Genomic DNA, 20,195 nt, shown 5'->3' with positions numbered 1-20,195 from the left:
TTAATCATCTTCACAGAAACCTAATGGAGAACTCTTCACACACCAGAAAAAATATTCTGAAGATTTTTTCTATCAGAATCCACTAAAAACAAGTGACGATTACTGACTGAAAAGAATGAAAAACATTCCTATGTAAAATTAGTAGTTAACGTGATTGCTGTATACTGTTGCCAAAATACTAACTGCAACTTTCATCTACTTTCAGCAAGATGTTCTCCAGCAACTCCTGAATTTATCAGGAGAAAAACAGGAGACAGAAACAAAAACCTTACATTGCCTTTCAATATGCTATCAGGCAAAAAGTTATTTGGAAGACAGTAGGCAGTTGAGGCACAAAAGAATGCAGGAGCTGGGCTATAAAAAAAAGGCTATAGATCTGTCAGTAAAAATACAAGCTCTAAGCAAAAATTTACACAAAACGAAGTTATAAAAAGAAATAGTATTAATTAAAAGCCACCCTACTCTGAATAGCTATTAATTTAGGTGAAATATGAGTAATATGGTTACTCATATTAATTTTTAAAAAAAACACAGAATCCTATTCCTCCATTAGAGAAAGGTACTCTCATACAATGCTGGTGGGAGTGTGAAATGTTTTAACTCTTATGGGGGAGATTTGATAACATCGAGCAAAATTACCCAGTAACTTTACTTCTAGATTTCCCCAAGATAAATTGGCTAAAATATGAAATGATATGTGTAAGGCTGTTCATCAGTTCATCTTTGTATTATCGAAACAGCATAACTGAAAATAATCCAAATATCCACCAAAAGTAAAGTGGCTGAATAAATCCCAGTACATCTATAAAATGCAGTAACATGCAGTGGTACAGAGCAATGAGGACGATGGCCATACTGTATTCTGATATGGAGTGATCCCCAGGATATGTGTTTAGATTAACAGTAGAAATGTGCAAAATTCACTGCCTTTTATGTAAGAAGAGGAGCAAAAATAAATGTATACATCTATACAGTAGGCTTCATGCCTAGCATGGAGCCCTATGCGGGGCTTGAACTCACGACCCTGAAATCAAGACCTGAGCTAAGATCAAGAGTTGGAAGCTTACCCTACTTAGCCACCCAGGCGCTCCCTTAATATTTTCAAAAAGAAAATATTAACCAAAAGTTAACAGAAATAGCTACTTATAAATAAAAGGAACAAAGATAAAGTCCAGATTTCTGACTCTCTTATTTATGCCTAAATAAAACCATATACATTTAAAAATCTGTATAAAAGAAAAAAAATTCACTCGTGACTTTAAGCACAATATTTTGATTTTATGCCCTAATGACAAGAAAAACTGCCAAAACAAACAAACAAACAAACAAACAAACAAACCAAAAACCCAAACTACGTTTTACCTGCCTTATTGCTCCTCCTAGTAAAAAGGGCTGAAAGCAATGACAACCCAGCAGAAATGCACAACCTAGCATCCACTGTAGGTAGCTTCCAAATGTTTTCAATGAGAAAGATTAGGGTTCTTTGGAAAAAATGTCTGATTTGGTAAAAGGCAGGAAATATACATGAGCCTGGGACATCTTTCTGTGCTAGAAAACAAACTATCAAAGACAAACAGCGTCAATAAAAGGACACAGAAACCAACTCAGTAATTCCCACTGAATAAGGATGACACAATTTGAACATGGAAAAAGAATGATGAGTGTAACTGATTCATAAATGAAATATATGAAAACCATGCTAGTTAAGAAATATTTTATTGATCACCTCTCAAAGTGACTAGGGCGCTTTAATTTGAAAGTTGGCAAAGTATGCTGGCTCTCTTGTGTGAATTTTATTTCAAGGTAACTATGCAGGTCATGAAAGAAGTTTTTTTTGTTTTTGTTTTTTAAGTTTATTTGAGAGACAGCTTGAGTGGGGGAGGGGCAGAGAAAGAGCGAGAGAGAGAATCCCAAGCAGGCTCTGCACTACCAGTACAGAGCCCAACACAGGGCTCGAACCCACAAAGAGGCTAGATCATGACCTGAGCTGAAACCAAGAGTCAAGACGCTTAACCGACTGAGCCACCCAGGAGCCCCATAAAAGTTCTTTATAAAAGAATTCCAGTTTATAGATGTAAAGGAATAAGAGAATAAGAAAAATCACTACCTTATAACCTCAAACAACATAGTGGTTCTAGGCAATAATCATAAATGGCTATCATAACCATTAAATGAAAGGGTGATGTGGAACTTTAAAATGGATGGGTCATGCTTTCAACATCTGAACCTATTACTTATTTAGCATTGTTTTCCTTCTGAAATGATGCAGTATGACAGCCACACCATTTATGAAGTATTCTGGTCAAAGAAACTAAACCTGAATCTATCCAATCCTCTAGTTTGATGCTGTGCAATATGGTAACCACCAGCCACATGTGGCTATTTAAATTTCAGTTAAATAAAATTAAAATTTTAGTTTCTCAATTGCACAAGCCACATTCCAAGTATTCAATAGCCACATGTGGCCAATGGCTACCCCAACAGACAAGAGATATAAAAAACATTTCCATCATCACAGAAAGCCTAGTACACAGCTCTACCACAGGTCTAACTTCCAGTCTACAGGACATATAGGGTTACAGAACAGGAAATTAAATGACAACTGAAGAAGCAATCTGCCAAACCCAGAATATGGGAAATTCTGGAGAACTGACTTGGTTTCTTCACCAAATTAATAGAGGGGAGTGGAGATAGCTACAGGCTTGTGAGATCAAAACAAAACAAAACAAAAATCACCAAATGGTATGTGTAGCTTACTTGGATCCTGATTTGAGTAATTTAATCATAAAAGAGGTATTTCTGAAACTGGAGAAATTTGAACAGATATGAAAAAGTTAATGACTTTATTAGGTGTGATAGTATCAGTGTTATATATGTATATATGAAACAGCTATCTTTTCAAGATACATACTGAAAGTACTGACATTTTAACGTACAAAATTATGTTAGAGATTCACTTTAATATATTACAGTAAAAGCAAAATAAAACCAAAAGGAATTTAAAAAGCTAGAGGGTACACGGGAAGATGAACAAAACTGGTAAAACGCTTAAAACAAGTGACACTCTGAGTACAGGGTCCTTAAACACTTCCCTCCAATTTTCTTGATGTTTTGAATTTTGTAGAAGGCCACTACCATCTCCTAAATTTACTCTGTATTTATCCTGTCCCTCAGTTTAGATTCTCCAACTCAATTAAACCATACTTAATACCATCCTCCAACCTGCCTTTTACCTATTATCTGACCAGTCAAGCATTCTTGATGGCACTATACCATCCTGCCTTTATACTGAGAACCAAAATTCTCCATGCTGGTCTATTTCATTGTCTGTCACCAGATTCTTCCTAATTTCTCTTTTCATGTTATTTCCTTATTCTTCAGCATGTCCTTGCTGCTAAATAAAAGGGCAATAACATGTTTATTCCAGTACTGGTTTTGTATTAAAGAAAATCCTTCATTGAGTGCTCTATACATTCTCTGCAATCCCCAAGCTTATTTCTAACAAATAGTTCTGAAATTCAACTTATCAAGTACATCAAACCAAGACAGACATAGCTTAAGCAATCAAGAACTTCCTCTGAGGATGTGTGACTTTAAAATGCCAAAGAGAAGATGGAAAAGTTAAATAACCAACTAGACAAATCTTCCAGCTAGACAAATTAAGGATAAGGAAAATGACTCTACGGATAGCTATCTTGTAAAGGTCAGCCAAATCAATGCAAGATTAGAGTCAATAATTTGTTCTCTGTTAGTTCAGTTATACCTGTGCTTATTAGTTCTCTCTTTAGTTTCCTACATTTTCCTTTTGAAAAACTGTACCCTGCCTCACCCACAAGTGAAAAAGAATTTTCACCTCAAATAAGGAAAGAAAAGTATAGTTTTAGGAACTGACTAGCTTCAGAGTTGAGGGAAAAGCCACAGAAGACCAGCAAAAGTAGAAGCAAAATTAGAAATCTAGACAAAGATACAATATAAAATCCATCCTTTCCTTTAAAAAAAAAAATGCTTAGGCATTTCCAACCTTTTAAAATATTTCCCTTGAAAGTATGACTGGCTTTGAATCACACTTAGCACGGAATAAAACACAAATGAGACATTTATTAAACACTTGGCTCTTGCAGTTAAGTACAGGCTACGCTACTGACAAAAAACATGAAGTTTAGATTTCTAAGGCCATTTAATGAACAATGGAATGAACACCTCATTGAGGGCTGGAATTTGGGTGTCAACTATTAACCAAAGGCGAGGACATAAGCAAATTAGTGCTGTCAGATTATTTATACCTGAACACAGCGATCAGAAAACTAAAGATACCTGATTGTGTTCAACTCTTCTTTGCTTGAGTGTTACTGGAGTCTTTGCTCTGCCCTTTAGTGGTTCTCTCTTCTCAAGCTTGAGCTCTATTTTAGAGTCTGGAAATAACATCGGAGAAACATTACTCTCGGAACTACACAATAAACTACAACGTCATCCTCACTACTCTGGAACCTTCGTTTTAGACATTCTTATGTAAAACAAGTTTACCTACTGGTTATTACCTCAATAGACTACAACTGTTCAACTGTAATTTCTGTCTTTAAAAAGTTTACTTCCCCATTCATATTTTATTCATATTTATCTCCCCCACTCCTTACGATTTATTCTCCTCTCCTTTTTCTGGATCTAGTAGCCTAAAACATAAAGTGAATTCAAACTGCCCATGGAGGCTTTTCACTCAAAACAGCTTGGATGTGGGAAAAGGACATTAAAACACAGTTGTTACCATTCTTTTGTCCATACGGTGAAAACTACTATATGTATAAAGGTTAGCTATTAAAATTTGAAATATGGAAGAACAAAAGCTATAGGGAATTTTAAGCCTGAAAATACCTGCATGGTATCAAGCCTCTAATAATAATAAATAGATGTGGTGACATTAATACTTTAGGGCAGTTTAAAAGTCCTCCCTTCTAGGGGCGCCTGGGTGGCGCAGTCGGTTAAGCGTCCGACTTCAGCCAGGTCACGATCTCGTGGTCCGTGAGTTCGAGCCCCGCGTCGGGCTCTGGGCTGATGGCTCAGAGCCTGGAGCCTGTTTCCGATTCTGGTCTCCCTCTCTCTGTGCCCCTCCCCCGTTCATGCTCTGTCTCTCTCTGTCCCAAAAATGAATAAACGTTGAAAAAAATAAAAATAAAAAAATAAAAGTCCTCCCTTCTGATTTGATGTGATTATAAAAAACCTGGGTACAACTGAGGTTAGAAGAATCCCACTTACATAAAATAAAACTCACAGGTCATTTCTCCTCCTCTCCATAATAAAAAACATTTCTTTGAAGAGAAGCTAGTGCATATATATTAGTTAGCATATCACCACGATGCCAACAACTCAAATATATCTTTTATAGTCTTCAATGGTCCATTCACCTAGCCTTCGTTTTTTGTCACCATTTGAAGAGCTAGATTTTTTAAGTTTTATTTATTTAAATAATGTCTACACCCAACATGGGGCTTGAACTCATGACCCCAAGAGTCGCATGCTCTTCCAACTGAGCCAGCCAGGTGCCTCAGAAGAGCTAGACTTTTAAAGACTTGTAAAAATTTTAGTTAACTTCCACATTTTGTGGCCATTTATCAAAGTATAGCAAAATCAATGTCACTGTTACTACTAAAACTTCTATTACCAAAAATTTAAGTTAGATTATTTTCCTACCAGAAACAGAAATGGGAGTCAATTCTTAAACAAAAAGCTTAGTTTTGCATGAACCCAATGCACTGGTGCTAAAAAAGTAGTCAGGATAGGTATGTTTTTGCTAATTATCTAGTCTGGTACTAGTCACTCCACAGTCTACTTGCAAGTCTCCCCAAAAATAAACAGTGATTTTTACCATCTTAGCTCAAATAGTTCAATCTTTACTTAGGATTAAGGTACCAACACTACCCCCCAACCCCAAACTTCTATTAAATGGACTTATTAATATATTTATGTTTAGGATAATCCTTAGCATTATAAACCTTATATTTTATTAACTCAGAATCTAAAAATTAGAAATCACAAAGTAACGAACCCAGTAGTAGTTGAGCAGAAATGGATAAAACAATGAAGGTATCTGGTCACAGAGTAATTCTTCTCACAAATTTAAATTCTAACAGCCAATAAAAACATAGTGTTTAACAGAAGAAAAACCACAAAACAATACTTAGAATATTTTCAACTATACCACTGGAATCTCAAGAGAGTTTCAATGAAGAAATGGAAAAGGGATGTTCATCCACAAATACCTAACTTGTTGCAACTCTGAGAATAAAACACACATACAACATGTTTCTGGAGACCACACAATACTGTTCAAATTACAACTTTATTGAATTTGCAGAAGCATTCTACAGTAATACATTAAAAAAAATCACATTGCACTTAGTAGGTACATGTATACATGTACATTCCAGAAGAGAAACAAACAAAATTACTCCCAAGAAGCTGCAAAGATGGACACGTATAATAAGAATATAGTAATGGCTAGGAGTACCAAAGGGACTATACTTTGCTGATACTTAATACTACTATTTTCAATAAGAATACAAAGAAATTTGATTATCAAATGCCTCTACAGTTAGACTCATCTTACAATCATAAAAATGAAAACAGAATATACTGCTTTATACAAACAAAGTATAATATGATTTCTTATAAAAGTTTTTAAAAACTAGTAACAAATTTGCTTTCAAAATTTAGATTAAGTCTAATCATCCATGAACCACAACATAACTTGAAAGTGTTATTTAAAAAAAAAAGCGCCCCACTTTTCCAGTGTCTAGTTCATCTGACAAACTAGTGATAGTGAGAATGTACTCTTTTAGAGTTTTATTGTTTAGAGCAGTATTTTTAAAAAATGTTTAGTTTTGAAGGAGAGAGTAACAAAGCATGAATGGGGGAAGGGCAGAGAGAGGGAGACACAGAATCTGAGCGGCCCCCAGGCTCTGAGCTGTTAGCACAGACCCTGATACAGGGCTTGAACTCACAAACTGTGAAATCACAACCTGAGCCAAAGCTGGACACTTAACCAACTGAGCCACCCAGTCACCCTGTTTATAGCAGTATTTTGCAAAGCATGGTCCATGAACTGTTTACCACCAGTCCTTCATAGAAATGAGACACTTGCACTGGAATGTAAATTGGCACACTGTTTCATCAATAAAATTTTGCCACAAAAATAAACCCTGTCATTGATCTAAAAAGTGCCTCTAGATCCAAATTCTGGTGCATACTTATCTTGTCTGTAGATCAGTGACTGTCTGCAGACTGGCACTTTGAATTGCACTGATCTAGAATATTATGAAGGAATACAGAAGTAAAAAAAACAAAAGTGAGAAATAAAAAAAAAATGTGGACAAGTTCCAGAAAGTGAAAAGATATTTAGTAATATTTAAATCTGTGAAGACTCCACTTATATTCTATTTAGTGGAATTTCCTTAGTTTTGGAGAATTATAAAATCTTAAGTAAAACAGGAGAGAGTGAACTATATGAGGCAAAGATTCTTTAAATTGTTTATATCAGGCTTTTTCTATCACAGCAACTTAAAAAATAAAAAAGGCAGTACTATGTAGACAATTTTATACTGTAATTTGATAGGCAGAAGTTTGACTTTGAAAACAGCCCAATCTGGAGACTAAAAAGATCTTTAAAGAAAATCCTGGCAAAAAGCAATTAAAAGTACTTGAACTTCTTAGAAAAGCTGCTATGTTCCCCATATTAGAGATCAAATAAGGTGTCTTTATTCTTAACTTTATTAGTGTTTATTTCCACGCTTTTTAATTACTTTGTATACTTCTCCTCCAAATAATGTTCCACCTTTAAAAGGAGTAACAGCCAGCTTATTCTTAGAAGCTGGATTAATTTTACAGTCCTTCAGCCAGAGATATCGGCGACCTAAAGTGGCAGATCCCATGCTATGGGCAGCCATCTTTACTTCATCAAATGCAGCCTCACAAAGAAATGAGGCTGCATCATATGTTTTGCTCAGAATCCCAAGTGCCTGCTGCATATGACTAGGATCTGAACTAAGGATTTGTGCAGCCTGACTGATGTCTGCCTGCAGAGCCCGAACTACAAAGGCAGTATGGGTTGCAATCTGCAATGCTGATGCTGCAGCTTCATATGTTCTACAAAGTACTAAGTCCAACTGTTTATCACAAGACTCAGTAGAAGCTGCCTGAATACCTACGGGTGGAGCAGCTTCAGAAATAAGCCCCAGTATTTCATCATCTACTTTTGGAACTGATAATATCTGTGCTGCCTCTCTGGAGGAAATTGGATACTTGCATGCCAATGAAGGCAGTTGCCTGTCAATTTGCTGCCACTCCTCTTCAATTACTTTTAAAATAGATTCATGGAAGGGAAAAGATAGTTCTGGGGCATCTATTTTCTCATGTTGTGACTGCTTAGACATTTCTATGCCTAAAGTAGTGAGTGAGTGAGAGACAACAGTTTTGGCAAAAGAAGACATAACTTCAGATCCAGGTGTATTTTGAAATGCCACAAAGGAACCTGAATCCTTTTCCTCTACTGACTTTTCACTGAGTCTAGGGAATTTTCGTGGAGGAGACAGAGATTCAGTTTCTTGAAAATCAGATCGATCAATTCTCTTCCATCTGTTTTCTACATCCAGTGGGGGTGTAGAGTTTGAAGTCCCAGGCAAACTCCCTACCCCACCCTGGGCCAACAGAGAATTGACATAATCTCTGATTGCCTGAGCAAGTGGTGGAGAAATTACTTGTGAGCTCCCAGACTCTTCTAGTGCTTTCCTTTCACTGGAGAGAACTGACTGATCTGAAACATGGGACCTCTCAGGACACAATGGTTGAATTCCACTTTTCTCACCATGGTAAATATTTTCTACTATATCTTTATAGCAAGTAGTGGTGGTTTCTTTAATCAGTGAAGGAGAAGCTGCAGCAGAGACCAACATGGCAGCGAGTTCATGCTGAAATGATGCCGAAGAACTTTTCTCTAAACATCTATCATGGCTAGACTTGGAGGAAGTAAACAAATTCCCTCCAGAGGCTAACTTCTGCAACTGTTCCCTGCCAGGCAAGGTTGTGGCAATAAGAGGTTCCCTAGGTGGGTCTCCCTTAGAAGTATGAACTTTCTTAGCTGCCTGTAGTTCAGTCCTGCCCAAAGGAGGACGGGTGGAGATTTCAGGAAAAGAAATACCCTGAAAAAATCCACCAGAGGGAGCAGTTGGAAGTTCAGAAAAAGGAACAAAATCCCTAGTGGACTTCACTTTCTTGTGTTCTTTCTTCTTTCCTGTAGAGGCAAAAGAGGCAGGAAGTTTAAGCATTACTTGTGTTTAAGCTGATTTATTTTTTTGCCTCTTTGCTAACATAGTGCTGTTGAAGGAAAAAACTATATTTCATATTCTGAACAACCAATCTGACACTCTGTGCCCTGGCAGGCAATGCTTATGGAGATATAAGCAATTTGGGTCAAATTAAATAATCATGAAACTGACGAACAAGTCATATGAATTAAAACTTTATAAATATCAAGTTGTTCTTATTATAGAAAGGTCACTGTTTCATGTACTAGTTAAAAAAAATACTTACTATGGTCAAATTTTCTTAAAATAGTCTAATAACATGTCAAAATGTTTGCTTTTCATAGTTGCCCTGAGATCACATTATCTAGCAAAAACTATAAATTTAAATGCCTACCAATAGAAAACAGAGATTGTATTGTAAATACTACCACTATATATTAATTGCAAGAAATAAAATGGACATATAAGTAATAAATTAGTAAGATGAGATCTCAATAGTATAACAGAATGGAGAAAAGCAAGTAATAAGATTTAGCATTATATTTATATACATTTTTAAAAGTTCAAAATAATATCATGTTATTAGATACATATGAAAAAGTATTTAAAAATAGGTTGGAAAGATAAACACCAAATTAATGATAGCGGTTGCTTCTGTGTTGATAATACTTGGAAAGGGTAAGTGGGAAAACTTCACTGTTATTTTTAATACTTAATTCTTAGAAAAATGAAATAAGCAAAAAAATAATTTTATCTTCTTCATGGTTACTGTATCTTAGGAGTCTGAAAAAAATTACATACATTCGATTAATATCATTTAAAATTTTACCTTCTTCATTGTCACTGTATCTGTCCGAGTCATTACTTCCATTCTGTCTCATATTTTCTGCTGATGAAGAAATCGTTGGCAGAGGAGTTGACGATCTTGACTCTGTTCCCTGTTCCCTCAGTTTCAACAGTTTTTTCTCATATAGCTTTCTGGTTGTTCCTGTATGAAGGCAGAACTTGCTTTAATATCTGTATTTTCTTATTTAAGATCTTGCTTATCATATTTACCAACATTAAAATGTTGCATTCATGCTTAACTTTTTTTTTTTTTAACGTTTATTCACTTTTGAGAGACAGAGATAGAGTGAGTGGGGGAGGGGTAGAGAGGGAGGGAGACACAAAATCCAAAGCAGGCTTCAGGCTCTGAGCTACCAGCAGAGCCCGACGTGGGGCTCAAACCCAGGGACCGTGAAATCACGACCCAAGCTGAAGTTGGACGCTCAACCGACTGAGCCACCCAGGTGCCCCAACACTTTACTTTTCTAAACTTAAGTGATTAAAAATACCATATAAAGGATTCTTTTCTAAAATAGGTGTTTTGCCGAGATTTTAATACATACATGATTATGTTTCTTTTAGTAGCATGGAATACACAGATTGATATAAATCTTTTTTTTTTTTTTTTTAAGTTTGAGAGTAAGCACACATGTGTGGGGGGGGGGTGGGGAGAGAGAGAGAGGGAGGGAGAGAGGGAGGGAGGGAGGGGAGAGAGAATCCCCAACAGACTCCACACTGTCATGGTAGAGCCTGTCAAACTCACAAACAGTAAGATCATGACCTGAGCCAAAATAAAGAGTCAGACACTTAACTGACTGAGCCACCAGGCATCCCTGGTATAATCTTATTATAGATCACCTACTAAAGAGCCATGTATGACTGAGTATTTTTGATTGAAAAGCTTTAGACTTTGTACATTTTCCAGTACTATGTAAATAGCATTTGCCTTATAGAAAAAAATCATTTTTATAAACAGACTGCATTCCTCTCAATACTATGATAAAAATCCCACAAATCTCAGAGATTAATATGCCTATAAAGAGCCATTCAGTTATGGGTAAAGAAAAGTCATCTACAGTTTTTTAGTCGAATATATTTTCATATAACATTGTGTAAATTTAAGGTGTTAAATCACATTTAGATATAAGTACTTTGTGATCAAATGACCTTTTATAGAAAATGTGTGCCACAAAATAGAAATTGTATACCAATTAGACAGCAAAGTAAAATTGATTACGAACACATTTTTAACATTTCAACATGAATGACAATTTAAAGCCAAAAACAGCTTTTATTTTCTATTTTACACTAACTGTATGTCCCTCTGGTTTCTTTTTCTTTTTTAATGTTTATTTATTTTTGAGAGAGAGAAAGAGCGCGAGTGGGGGAGGGACAGAGAGAGAAGGCAACACAGAATCCGAAGAAGGCTCTAAAATCTGAGCTGTCAGCAGAGTCCGACACAAGGCTCGAACCCACGGACTATGAGATCATGACCCGAGCCAAAGCTGGACACTTAACTGACTGAGCCACCCAGGCACCCCTCTGTGGTTTCTAGAAGATGAACAAAATGATGGGGTGCCTGAGTAGCTCAGTTGGTTGAGCCTCTGGCTCTGTTTCAGCTCAGGTCATGATCTCATGGTTCATGGGACTGAGCCCTGCATCGGGCTCCTCACTGATAGTGTGGAACCTGCTTGGAATTCCCTCTCTCCCACTCTGCCCCTCCCCCACGCATGTGCGCACACTCATGCTCTCTCCCTCAAAACAAAGAAATAAACTTAAAAAAAAAAAAAAAAGATGATTAAAATGATAATACACTTTTTTTTTTTTAAAGAAACAACACAGATCTCAAAATGTTACATAAGTAGCTGCAAGATGAACAGCTAGGGAGGGGAAAGTGGAAAGATGTTGTCAAAGGGTACAAAATTTCTGCAAGATGACTAAGTTCTGCAAATCTAATGTACAGAATGGGCTATAGTTAAGAATACACCTGAAACTTGTGAAAAATGTAGACCTTAAGTGCTCTCACTACACATTCAGACACAAAATAAAACAGTGAGGTGATGGATGTTAATTGGCTTGATCATGCTGATCATTTCACAACATATACGTCTACAAAAACATCAACTTAAACACACACACCAGATAATACAACTTTTGTCAAGTATACCTCAATAAAGCTGGGAAACAATGAACAGCTGGTATACCAATATATATAATACGTATATTGATACACAATACACATATTTGCAGCATCTCCCTTTTGGAATTTTAAATGAAAAAATTAAGTATCAAATATCTGTTAGTAGTTATATTCACAGGCTTATTACCAGCTATGTGGAAGTACTATGTTAAATAAAACAAAAGAAAAACATTCTAAATTCTTGTTTGCAACTTTACCTATAGAAAAAAAAAAAAAAAAAATCTAGAGGCACCTGGGTGGCTCAGACTCTTGATTTCAGCTCAGGTCATAATCTCATGGGTTTGTGTGATAGAGGCCTGTGTTGGGCTCTACACTAACAGCATGGAGCCTGCTTGGGATTCTTTCCTCTCTCTCCTTCTGCCCCTCCCCTGCTTGCACACATGCTCTCTCGCTTGCTCCAAAAAAATTAAATTAAAAAAAAATTCAAATTTCCAGTGTACAAAACTTTACATAACTTAGAAGACCAAAATACACCTTTCTCATCTTGAGGTTACTGTCAAGACCCTCCAGAATTAAAGCAAAACCAGCCTTGCAAAATCACTGACAGTAACCAAATGATGGAAATCCAGTATATTATATTAAGTTCCAAGTTTTCTTTTAGTTTGTTCTTTAAGGGATCATTCTTGAATTCCAGTCAAAACAAGACTTTAAAAATGTTATTTAAAAAAAAATTTTTTTTTAAGGTTTATTCATTTTTCAGAGACAGAGTGTGAGAGGGGGAAGGGCAGAGAGAGAGGGAGACACAGAATCTGAAACAGGCTCCAGACTCTGAGCTATCAGCACAGAGCCCGACGTGGGGCCCGAACTCACCGACAGCGAGTTCATGACCTGAGCTGAAGTTGGACGTTTAACTGAGCCACCCAGGCGCCCCTAAAAATGTTAATTTTAATGATAACTGAAAATGGGTACTATGCTAGGAATTGATGGAGTTCCTTTTTTTTTTTTTTAAATGTTTATTTATTTTTGAGAGAGAGAGACGGTGGGAACTGGGGAACTGGGGAGAGGCAAAGAGAGGGAGACACAGAATCCGAAGCAGGCTCCAGGCTCCGAGCTGTCAGCACAGAGCCCGATGTGGGGCTGGAACTCATGAACGGTGGTGAGACTGTGACCTAAGCTGAAGTCGGATGTCTAACCAAACTAAACCACCCAGGCATCCCTAACTTGAGTTCTATTAACAAGTCTGTCACTAATTTATTAACTTGGATGAATTTGGCCAGCTGTGTCACTTCAAACTTTCCTCAATTGTCATGTAAGACTCCTATGTCTCATGAGGTAGCTGTGACATGAGCACAATATGAAACAATTTCAACAACAGAGGTAATCTTGGAGATTATCTAAGTTCATTTCTCTCATTTTATTTTCCTTATTTATAGTTAAAGAAATTGTGTCCGGTCATATAAATGATTAATGACACACTGGTCCTTAGAACCCAAACTCTAACTGCTAGACAAGACAGGAAAACAATTTGGGGCACTTACAGAAAAGATAACTTGAAATTTTACCAACTTACCCACAATAGGACCAGGATTCACTCCATATTTCACAAGCTGATCCAAAAGATCTTCATTAGTGAGCTCTGTTACATCTAGATCATCTTTATCTTCTAGTCTGGGTTTATCAGTTTTCTTTGTGGCTTTCTGTAAACAAAGTCCGGTTATCATTTCCACATGAATTAAAGTGTTCACCTATTTTATAAGTCACACTGTATACAATATAAACATGCAAATTCACCCTCCAATTTATAGCTTTATTAGGCCTTAGCAATTTTATTAAGAGCAACTCATTACTTGAAGATATTTTTTAAGTTTAATTGTAACAACTCAAATTTGTAAACATTACTATTAAAAACAGTTTTGGCTAACCTATCTAAAGAGGAGGTGGTGTCATCAAAAATTCAAGAGTAAACAGCAAGGGTTTAAAGACTTTCACCCAGATAATCAAAGATCCAATTTACTACTACTGACCACTTAAATAATCCTTAAAAATTTAAATTATTCTATAAGAGCTTACGACTTTACCATAAACATATTTCTTAGTTATATTTAAAAATGATTTCCTTTAGGGCGCCTGGGTGGCGCAGTCGGTTAAGCGTCCGACTTCAGCCAGGTCACGATCTCGCGGTCCGTGAGTTCGAGCCCCGCGTCGGGCTCTGGGCTGATGGCTCAGAGCCTGGAGCCTGTTTCCGATTCTGTGTTTCCCTCTCTCTCTGCCCCTCCCCCGTTCATGCTCTGTCTCTCTCTGTCCCGAAAATAAATAAACGTTGAAAAAAAAAAGTTTTTAAAATGATTTCCTTTAATTTAAACAAGCATATCAGAATCTATGAAACCCAGGTGAATATTCAGTAGCTTTAGTAGCCAGTGTCTGACCACGAAGGAAGTCAAACTTTTTGACTATCACCTCTTGGTACAGCTCTGTCAGCACATTTAGTTCTATATGGCTATTTCACTTAGAAAAGTTCAGAGAACATGGAACAAGCTTTGAGAGAAATTTCAAAGGAAGTTTTCAGCATAACTTAAGCAATGGCAGTATTTGCTGGAAAAATATAAACATTCCAAGGTTAAACAAGAGAAGAAAGCAGAAGTGTGGGTGTCTTCTAGGGTTATGGCAAATAGCCCTACAAAATGCCTCAGTAACCCCAGAAAGCCTCAGAGAATTGAACAAAAAATAGCTGTTTGAATAATGGCTACAAGTATCAAAGTCAGTTTAGGCCCAAATTTCTATTTTAGGCAAATGAGTCAATACTGTGTCTTTCAACTGCCTGACTCAGGCAGAATATGTGACTCTTGTTCACGGGGTTGTGAGTTCGAGCCCCACAGTGGGTATAGAGATTAATTAAAAGAAAAAATAATGCATTCTAGAAATATTTTATGCAAAATGGTGAAAACCATAGTTGTATGGACTGCTTACTTTCAATGATGCTGAGGGGGAGAAAGAAAAATCAGGCATGATTTGGCCATGTATTAGAATTTCCATTTTGGGGGTGCCTGGATGGCTCAGTTGGTTGAGTGGCAGACTTTGGCTCAGGTCTTGATCTCATGGTTTTTGAGTTTGAGGCCCACATCAGGCTCTCCGCTGTCAAGACGGAGACTGCTTTGGATCTCCTCTCCCCCTCTCTCTACCCCTCCCCGCTTGTGCTCTGGCACTCTATCTCAAAAATAAACAAACATTAAAAAATAAAAGAATTTCTGAATGAAATCTTGCCATTTGTAACAACATGGATGGAACTAGGATATTATGTTAAGTGAAATAAGTCAGTCAGAGAAAAAGTATCCCATATTTTCAATCATATGTGGAATTTGAAAAACTTAACAGAAGACCATGGGGGAAGGGAAAGGGAAAAAATAATTTCAAACAGAGAGGGAGGCAAACCATAAGAAGACTGTTAAATACAGAGAACTGAGGGTTGATGGAGGAGAGGCAGGGGAGACAGGAAAATGGGTGATGGGTATTGAGGAGGGCACTTGTTGGGAGGAGCACTGGGTGTTGTAGTAAGTGATGAATCATGGGAATCTACTCCTGAAGTCAAGCGCACACTGTGTATTACCTAACTTCACAATAAATTATATTTAAAAATAAATAAAAAAATAAAAAAATAAAGTTACAGGATTTCCAAAAAGTAATTTTTTAGCAAAATTAAAATTTGAAATATTTTATATAAAGCAAGATTATGAGAAATTACTTTTTAAAGATAACTGCTAATAAGAATAATGATATCGATTCAAGAGAAATCTTTTAACTAAAAAATGGCTGTGAAACTGATGGTACTTTCAGAAAGCTTTAATACACATATTGTGCTAGTTTAGGATCAGGCTCAAATCTTTAAGCAACTTACACATTGATATCAAAAGTTGCCAAGAATCTAAGAGTTTATACATCATAGCCTTGCATTCTTTAAACACTTTTTAAAAATCAAATAGACCAAATCTTGTGTTAGTGACCTACTTGAATTTTCCAAAAAAGTGTGGACAGGTTGGGAAGAAAAACTTCTTTGTATAACATACTTTTAAATAAAAGAAAATCACCTCCCACTCTAAGAATGTTCAAATTCTACTATCAACAAAACATTCAAAAATTTTATTTCTTACAGAAGCCTGAGGTTTTCAAGAAATCTCTTTCTTTGGCACTCACCAGTTCTACCTATTTGGTTTTTTTTTTTAACGTTTATTTATTTTTGAGACAAAGAGAGACAGAGCATGAACGGGGGAAGGGCAGAGAGAGAGAGAGAGAGAGAGACACACACACACAGAATCAGAAGCAGGCTCCAGGTTCTGAGCTATCAGCCCAGAGCCCGACTCGAACTCACAGACCGCGAGATCGTGACCTGAGCTGAAGTCAGATGCTCAACCGACTGAGGCACCCAGGCGTCCCAGTTCCACCTATTTGTAAACATACTTTATCTTCTCCAGAAAAACTCCTTGAGCAATAGTCCCTAAATCTGGCTTGTTATCAAAACCTCAAAACTTCTGGAAGTTACCCCTATTTTAAAAAGTCTTAACCCCATTCTGAGATCTAATCTTGGGCCTGAGAATCTGTATTTTAATGTGTATCTCAGGTGTTCTGGATGCAGCATTTAAGAGGGTAGCAGAAAGAAGAGGCACTGTCATATTCATAATGTATCCCAAGCATCTAAAATTTAAAAAGGACTGACAAAGGAGTAGGTAGTTGATAGCTGTTTTCTTGAATGAATTAATGAGTGTCATCTGGTGAGGGAAAAATAGGTCATTCTTAAAAACCCATTTCTAATTAAGAAATAACAAAGACTTGGGGTGCTTGGGTGGCTCAGTCGGTTGGGCACCTGGGTGGCTCAGTTAAGTGTCCAACTTGGGCTCAGGTCATGATCTCACAATTTATGGGTTCGGGCCCCGTGTTGGGCTCTGCGCTGACAGCTCAGAGCCTACAGCCTGCTTTGCATTCTGTGTCTCCCTCTCTGTCTCTCCCCTGCTTGTGCTCTCTCTCAAAAATAAATAAACATTAAAAAAATTTTAACAAGGGCTTATCAAATCAAGCAGAAAACCAACTCTTAATATTTTCTTAAAACATAATGAAAGATTACAGCTGTACAAAGAAATCTTGAGGCCAACAAACCAGCTTATGCTAAGTCAAGCAAAGCAGGAGTTCATAACAGGCTACCTGATTTTTATTTTTATTTTTGTTTATTTTTTTTTTTTAATTTTTTTTTTCAACGTTTATTTATTTTTGGGACAGAGAGAGACAGAGCATGAACGGGGGAGGGGCAGAGAGAGAGGGAGACACAGAATTAGAAACAGGCTCCAGGCTCTGAGCCATCAGCCCAGAGCCTGACACGGGGCTCGAACTCACGGACTGCGAGATCGTGACCTGGCTGAAGTCGGACACTTAACCGACTGCGCCACCCAGGCGCCCCCTGATTTTTATTTTTAATTTGTAGGGAGAAAAGTTCCAGAAATGTAATGCCATTTAGAAAAAAAAAAAAATTTTTTTTTAAACATTTATTCATTTTTGAGAGACTGAGCGCAAGCAGCGGAGGGCAGAGAGAGAGGGAGACACAGAATCCAAAGCAGACTCCAGGCTCTGAGCTGTCAGCACAGAGCCAGATGCGGGGCTCGAACTCACAAACCATGAGACTATGAGAATTTTATTCCTTTAAGTAAAATCACATACTCTTAGTTTCATTCAGTTAAAAATACTAGGTACCTAGTATGTGCCAGGCACTGTTCTCCAGTTTCTTCCCAACTACCAGATGATCTCTAACATCTTTTTCAACTTTAAAATCCAACAGTTCTTTGATATCACCTATGAGCTACTATTATTTTCATTTTTTTAAGTTTTAAGTACGCTCTGTGAGCAACGAAGGGCTTGAACACATGACCCTGAGATTAATAAGAGTTGCATGCCCTACTGACTGACCCAGCCCGGAGCCCCCAGCTACTCCTATTTTTAAATTTCTACCATTAGTAGCAAGATTAGTATAACAATAATTATTTTTATAAAATAGATTCTACGGAGCACTTAGTATGTACCAAATTGTGTTCTGAGTACCTTCCTTACATGTATTATAGAATCCTAAAGATCCTATGAAATAGATACTAACACCCCCATTTTACAAGAGAGGACACTGAAGTTCAAAGATGCACAGCTAACTCTAGCAATATAGTAACATTTGAACAAAGTATGCATACATCACTTTCACAAAGTTACCTCATCCAATTCTGAAAAAAAATATTATGGTAACATTGTATTGCTCTGGCGCTAAGTAAACAAAAAATTTCAGAAATCACATGTTTTAATAGGGATCAACTGCTGAGCACTAGACACCTTAACAAATTATCTCTTGTAATCCTCAATTAAGTAGCTACTAGTAGTTACTAGATTATTCCTATTTTCCAGGTGAAAATTGATCTGATAGGCAATGTTCATCGTTCAAGAAGGTCCCCTGAATAAGTGTCAGAGCTGGAAATTTAATGTACTATATAACTCTGATTCAGAAGTCCACACTTAACACCTTATTGTAGACTATGGTAGTCACTTTATGATTTAATTAACATACTTTTTACTGTTGTCCTCCATGTCTTTAAATATTTCTTAAGAATTCATGATCCACTTGATCAGACCATTCAAGAATGCTATGCTCCATTAGATTCTAAATAGCTACAACTGCTTTGCACCTTAGAACAAAAAGGCAGATTGCCAACTTTTTGAATGTTTATTTTTCTGTCGGCAATCCAGGTAATTTTAACACCTAAAAATGCTAGTGTCATCAAGATGCATAAAATAAAAAGTTTAAAAGAAAACTAAAACCAAAAACCAAATTTTGAATATGCAAATATTTTTGTCATATCACACCAAATGAATCTAAGAAACCATGGCTATGGCTGAAATGGAAAGGGGTTCTCCTTTAATTAAAAATATTCTGGGGCCCCTGGGTGGCTCAGTCAGTCAGGCATCTGACTCTTGATTTTGGCTCAGGTCATGATCTCTCAGTTCGGTGAGTTTGAGCCCTGTGTTAAGTTCTGTGCTGACACTGCAGAACCTGTTTGGGATTCTCTCTCTCTGCCTCTCGCTGTTCTTCCCCCACTTGTGTGTGCTCTCACAGTCACAGGATGGAGAACCATGTAGGGCTCCACTCTGGGCATGGAGCCTGCCTGGAATTCTCTCTCCCTCTGCCCCTCTCCCCCACTAGCATTCTGTCTCTTAAAAGAAATGAACATTAAGAAAGAAAAGAAAAAAAAAACAAACAAACAAACAAAAAAAAAACAAAAAAAAAAAACTCCTCATAAACCCATGTTTAAATGGAAGGCAACTGCTACATCTTTGGTCAAATCCACAGTAATGTTTGATTTATTTTTAAAATGTTAAAAGCTGGGGCACCTGGCTGAAAAAATAAATAAATAAATAAATAAAAACAAAAAATAATTAAAAAAAAAAAAAAAAAAAAAAAAAAAAAAAAAAAAACAGGTCACGATCTCACGGTCCGTGAGTTCGAGCCCCGCGTCAGGCTCTGGGCTGATGGCTCAGAGCCTGGAGCCTGTTTCCGATTCTGTGTCTCCCTCTCTCTCTGCCCCTCCCCCGTTCATGCTCTGTCTCTCTCTGTCCCAAAAATAAATAAACATTGAAAAAAAAAATAATTTAAAAAAAAAAATGTTAAAAGCTGGGGCACCTGGCTGGCTCAGCCAGTGGAGCACATGACTCAATCTCAGGGTCATGAGTTCAAGCCCCACATGGGGCGGGAGCCTACTTAAAAAAAAAAAAAAAAAAAAGTTAAAAATTTACCACTTAGGGGCACCTGGGTGGCTCAATCGGTTAAGCATCCAACTCTTGGTTTCAGCTCAGGTTCTGATCTTGCAGTTCATGGGTTTGAGCCTCACACCAGGCTCTGCACTGACTAAGGAGTGGGCTTG

General features: G+C 37.0%; 1 protein-coding gene across 6 annotated transcripts in view; it reads right to left on the bottom strand.

Moving 5' to 3' along the window:
• The window catches only part of TMPO (thymopoietin), a 31,331-nt gene that overhangs the window by 7,550 nt on the left and 3,586 nt on the right, over positions 1–20,195 (bottom strand). For 5 of the 6 annotated variants that reach the window (XM_045464917.1, XM_045464920.1, XM_045464918.1 and 2 more), the window contains exons 2-4: positions 13,829–13,955; positions 10,123–10,281; positions 4,315–4,412 (exon numbers count right to left, since the gene is read on the bottom strand). In XM_045464917.1, coding sequence (XP_045320873.1) covers positions 4,315–4,412; positions 10,123–10,281; positions 13,829–13,955 — 384 coding nt within the window. Of the gene's footprint in view, positions 1–4,314; positions 4,413–6,297; positions 9,281–10,122; positions 10,282–13,828; positions 13,956–20,195 lie in introns of those variants that run through there. The other variant, XM_045464916.1, reaches the window with a different exon arrangement.

The sequence above is a fragment of the Leopardus geoffroyi genome, chromosome B4, assembly GCF_018350155.1.
Source record: "Leopardus geoffroyi isolate Oge1 chromosome B4, O.geoffroyi_Oge1_pat1.0, whole genome shotgun sequence".
Taxonomy (NCBI): Eukaryota; Metazoa; Chordata; class Mammalia; order Carnivora; family Felidae; genus Leopardus; species Leopardus geoffroyi.
This window is presented reverse-complemented; position numbering and strand designations above follow the sequence as displayed.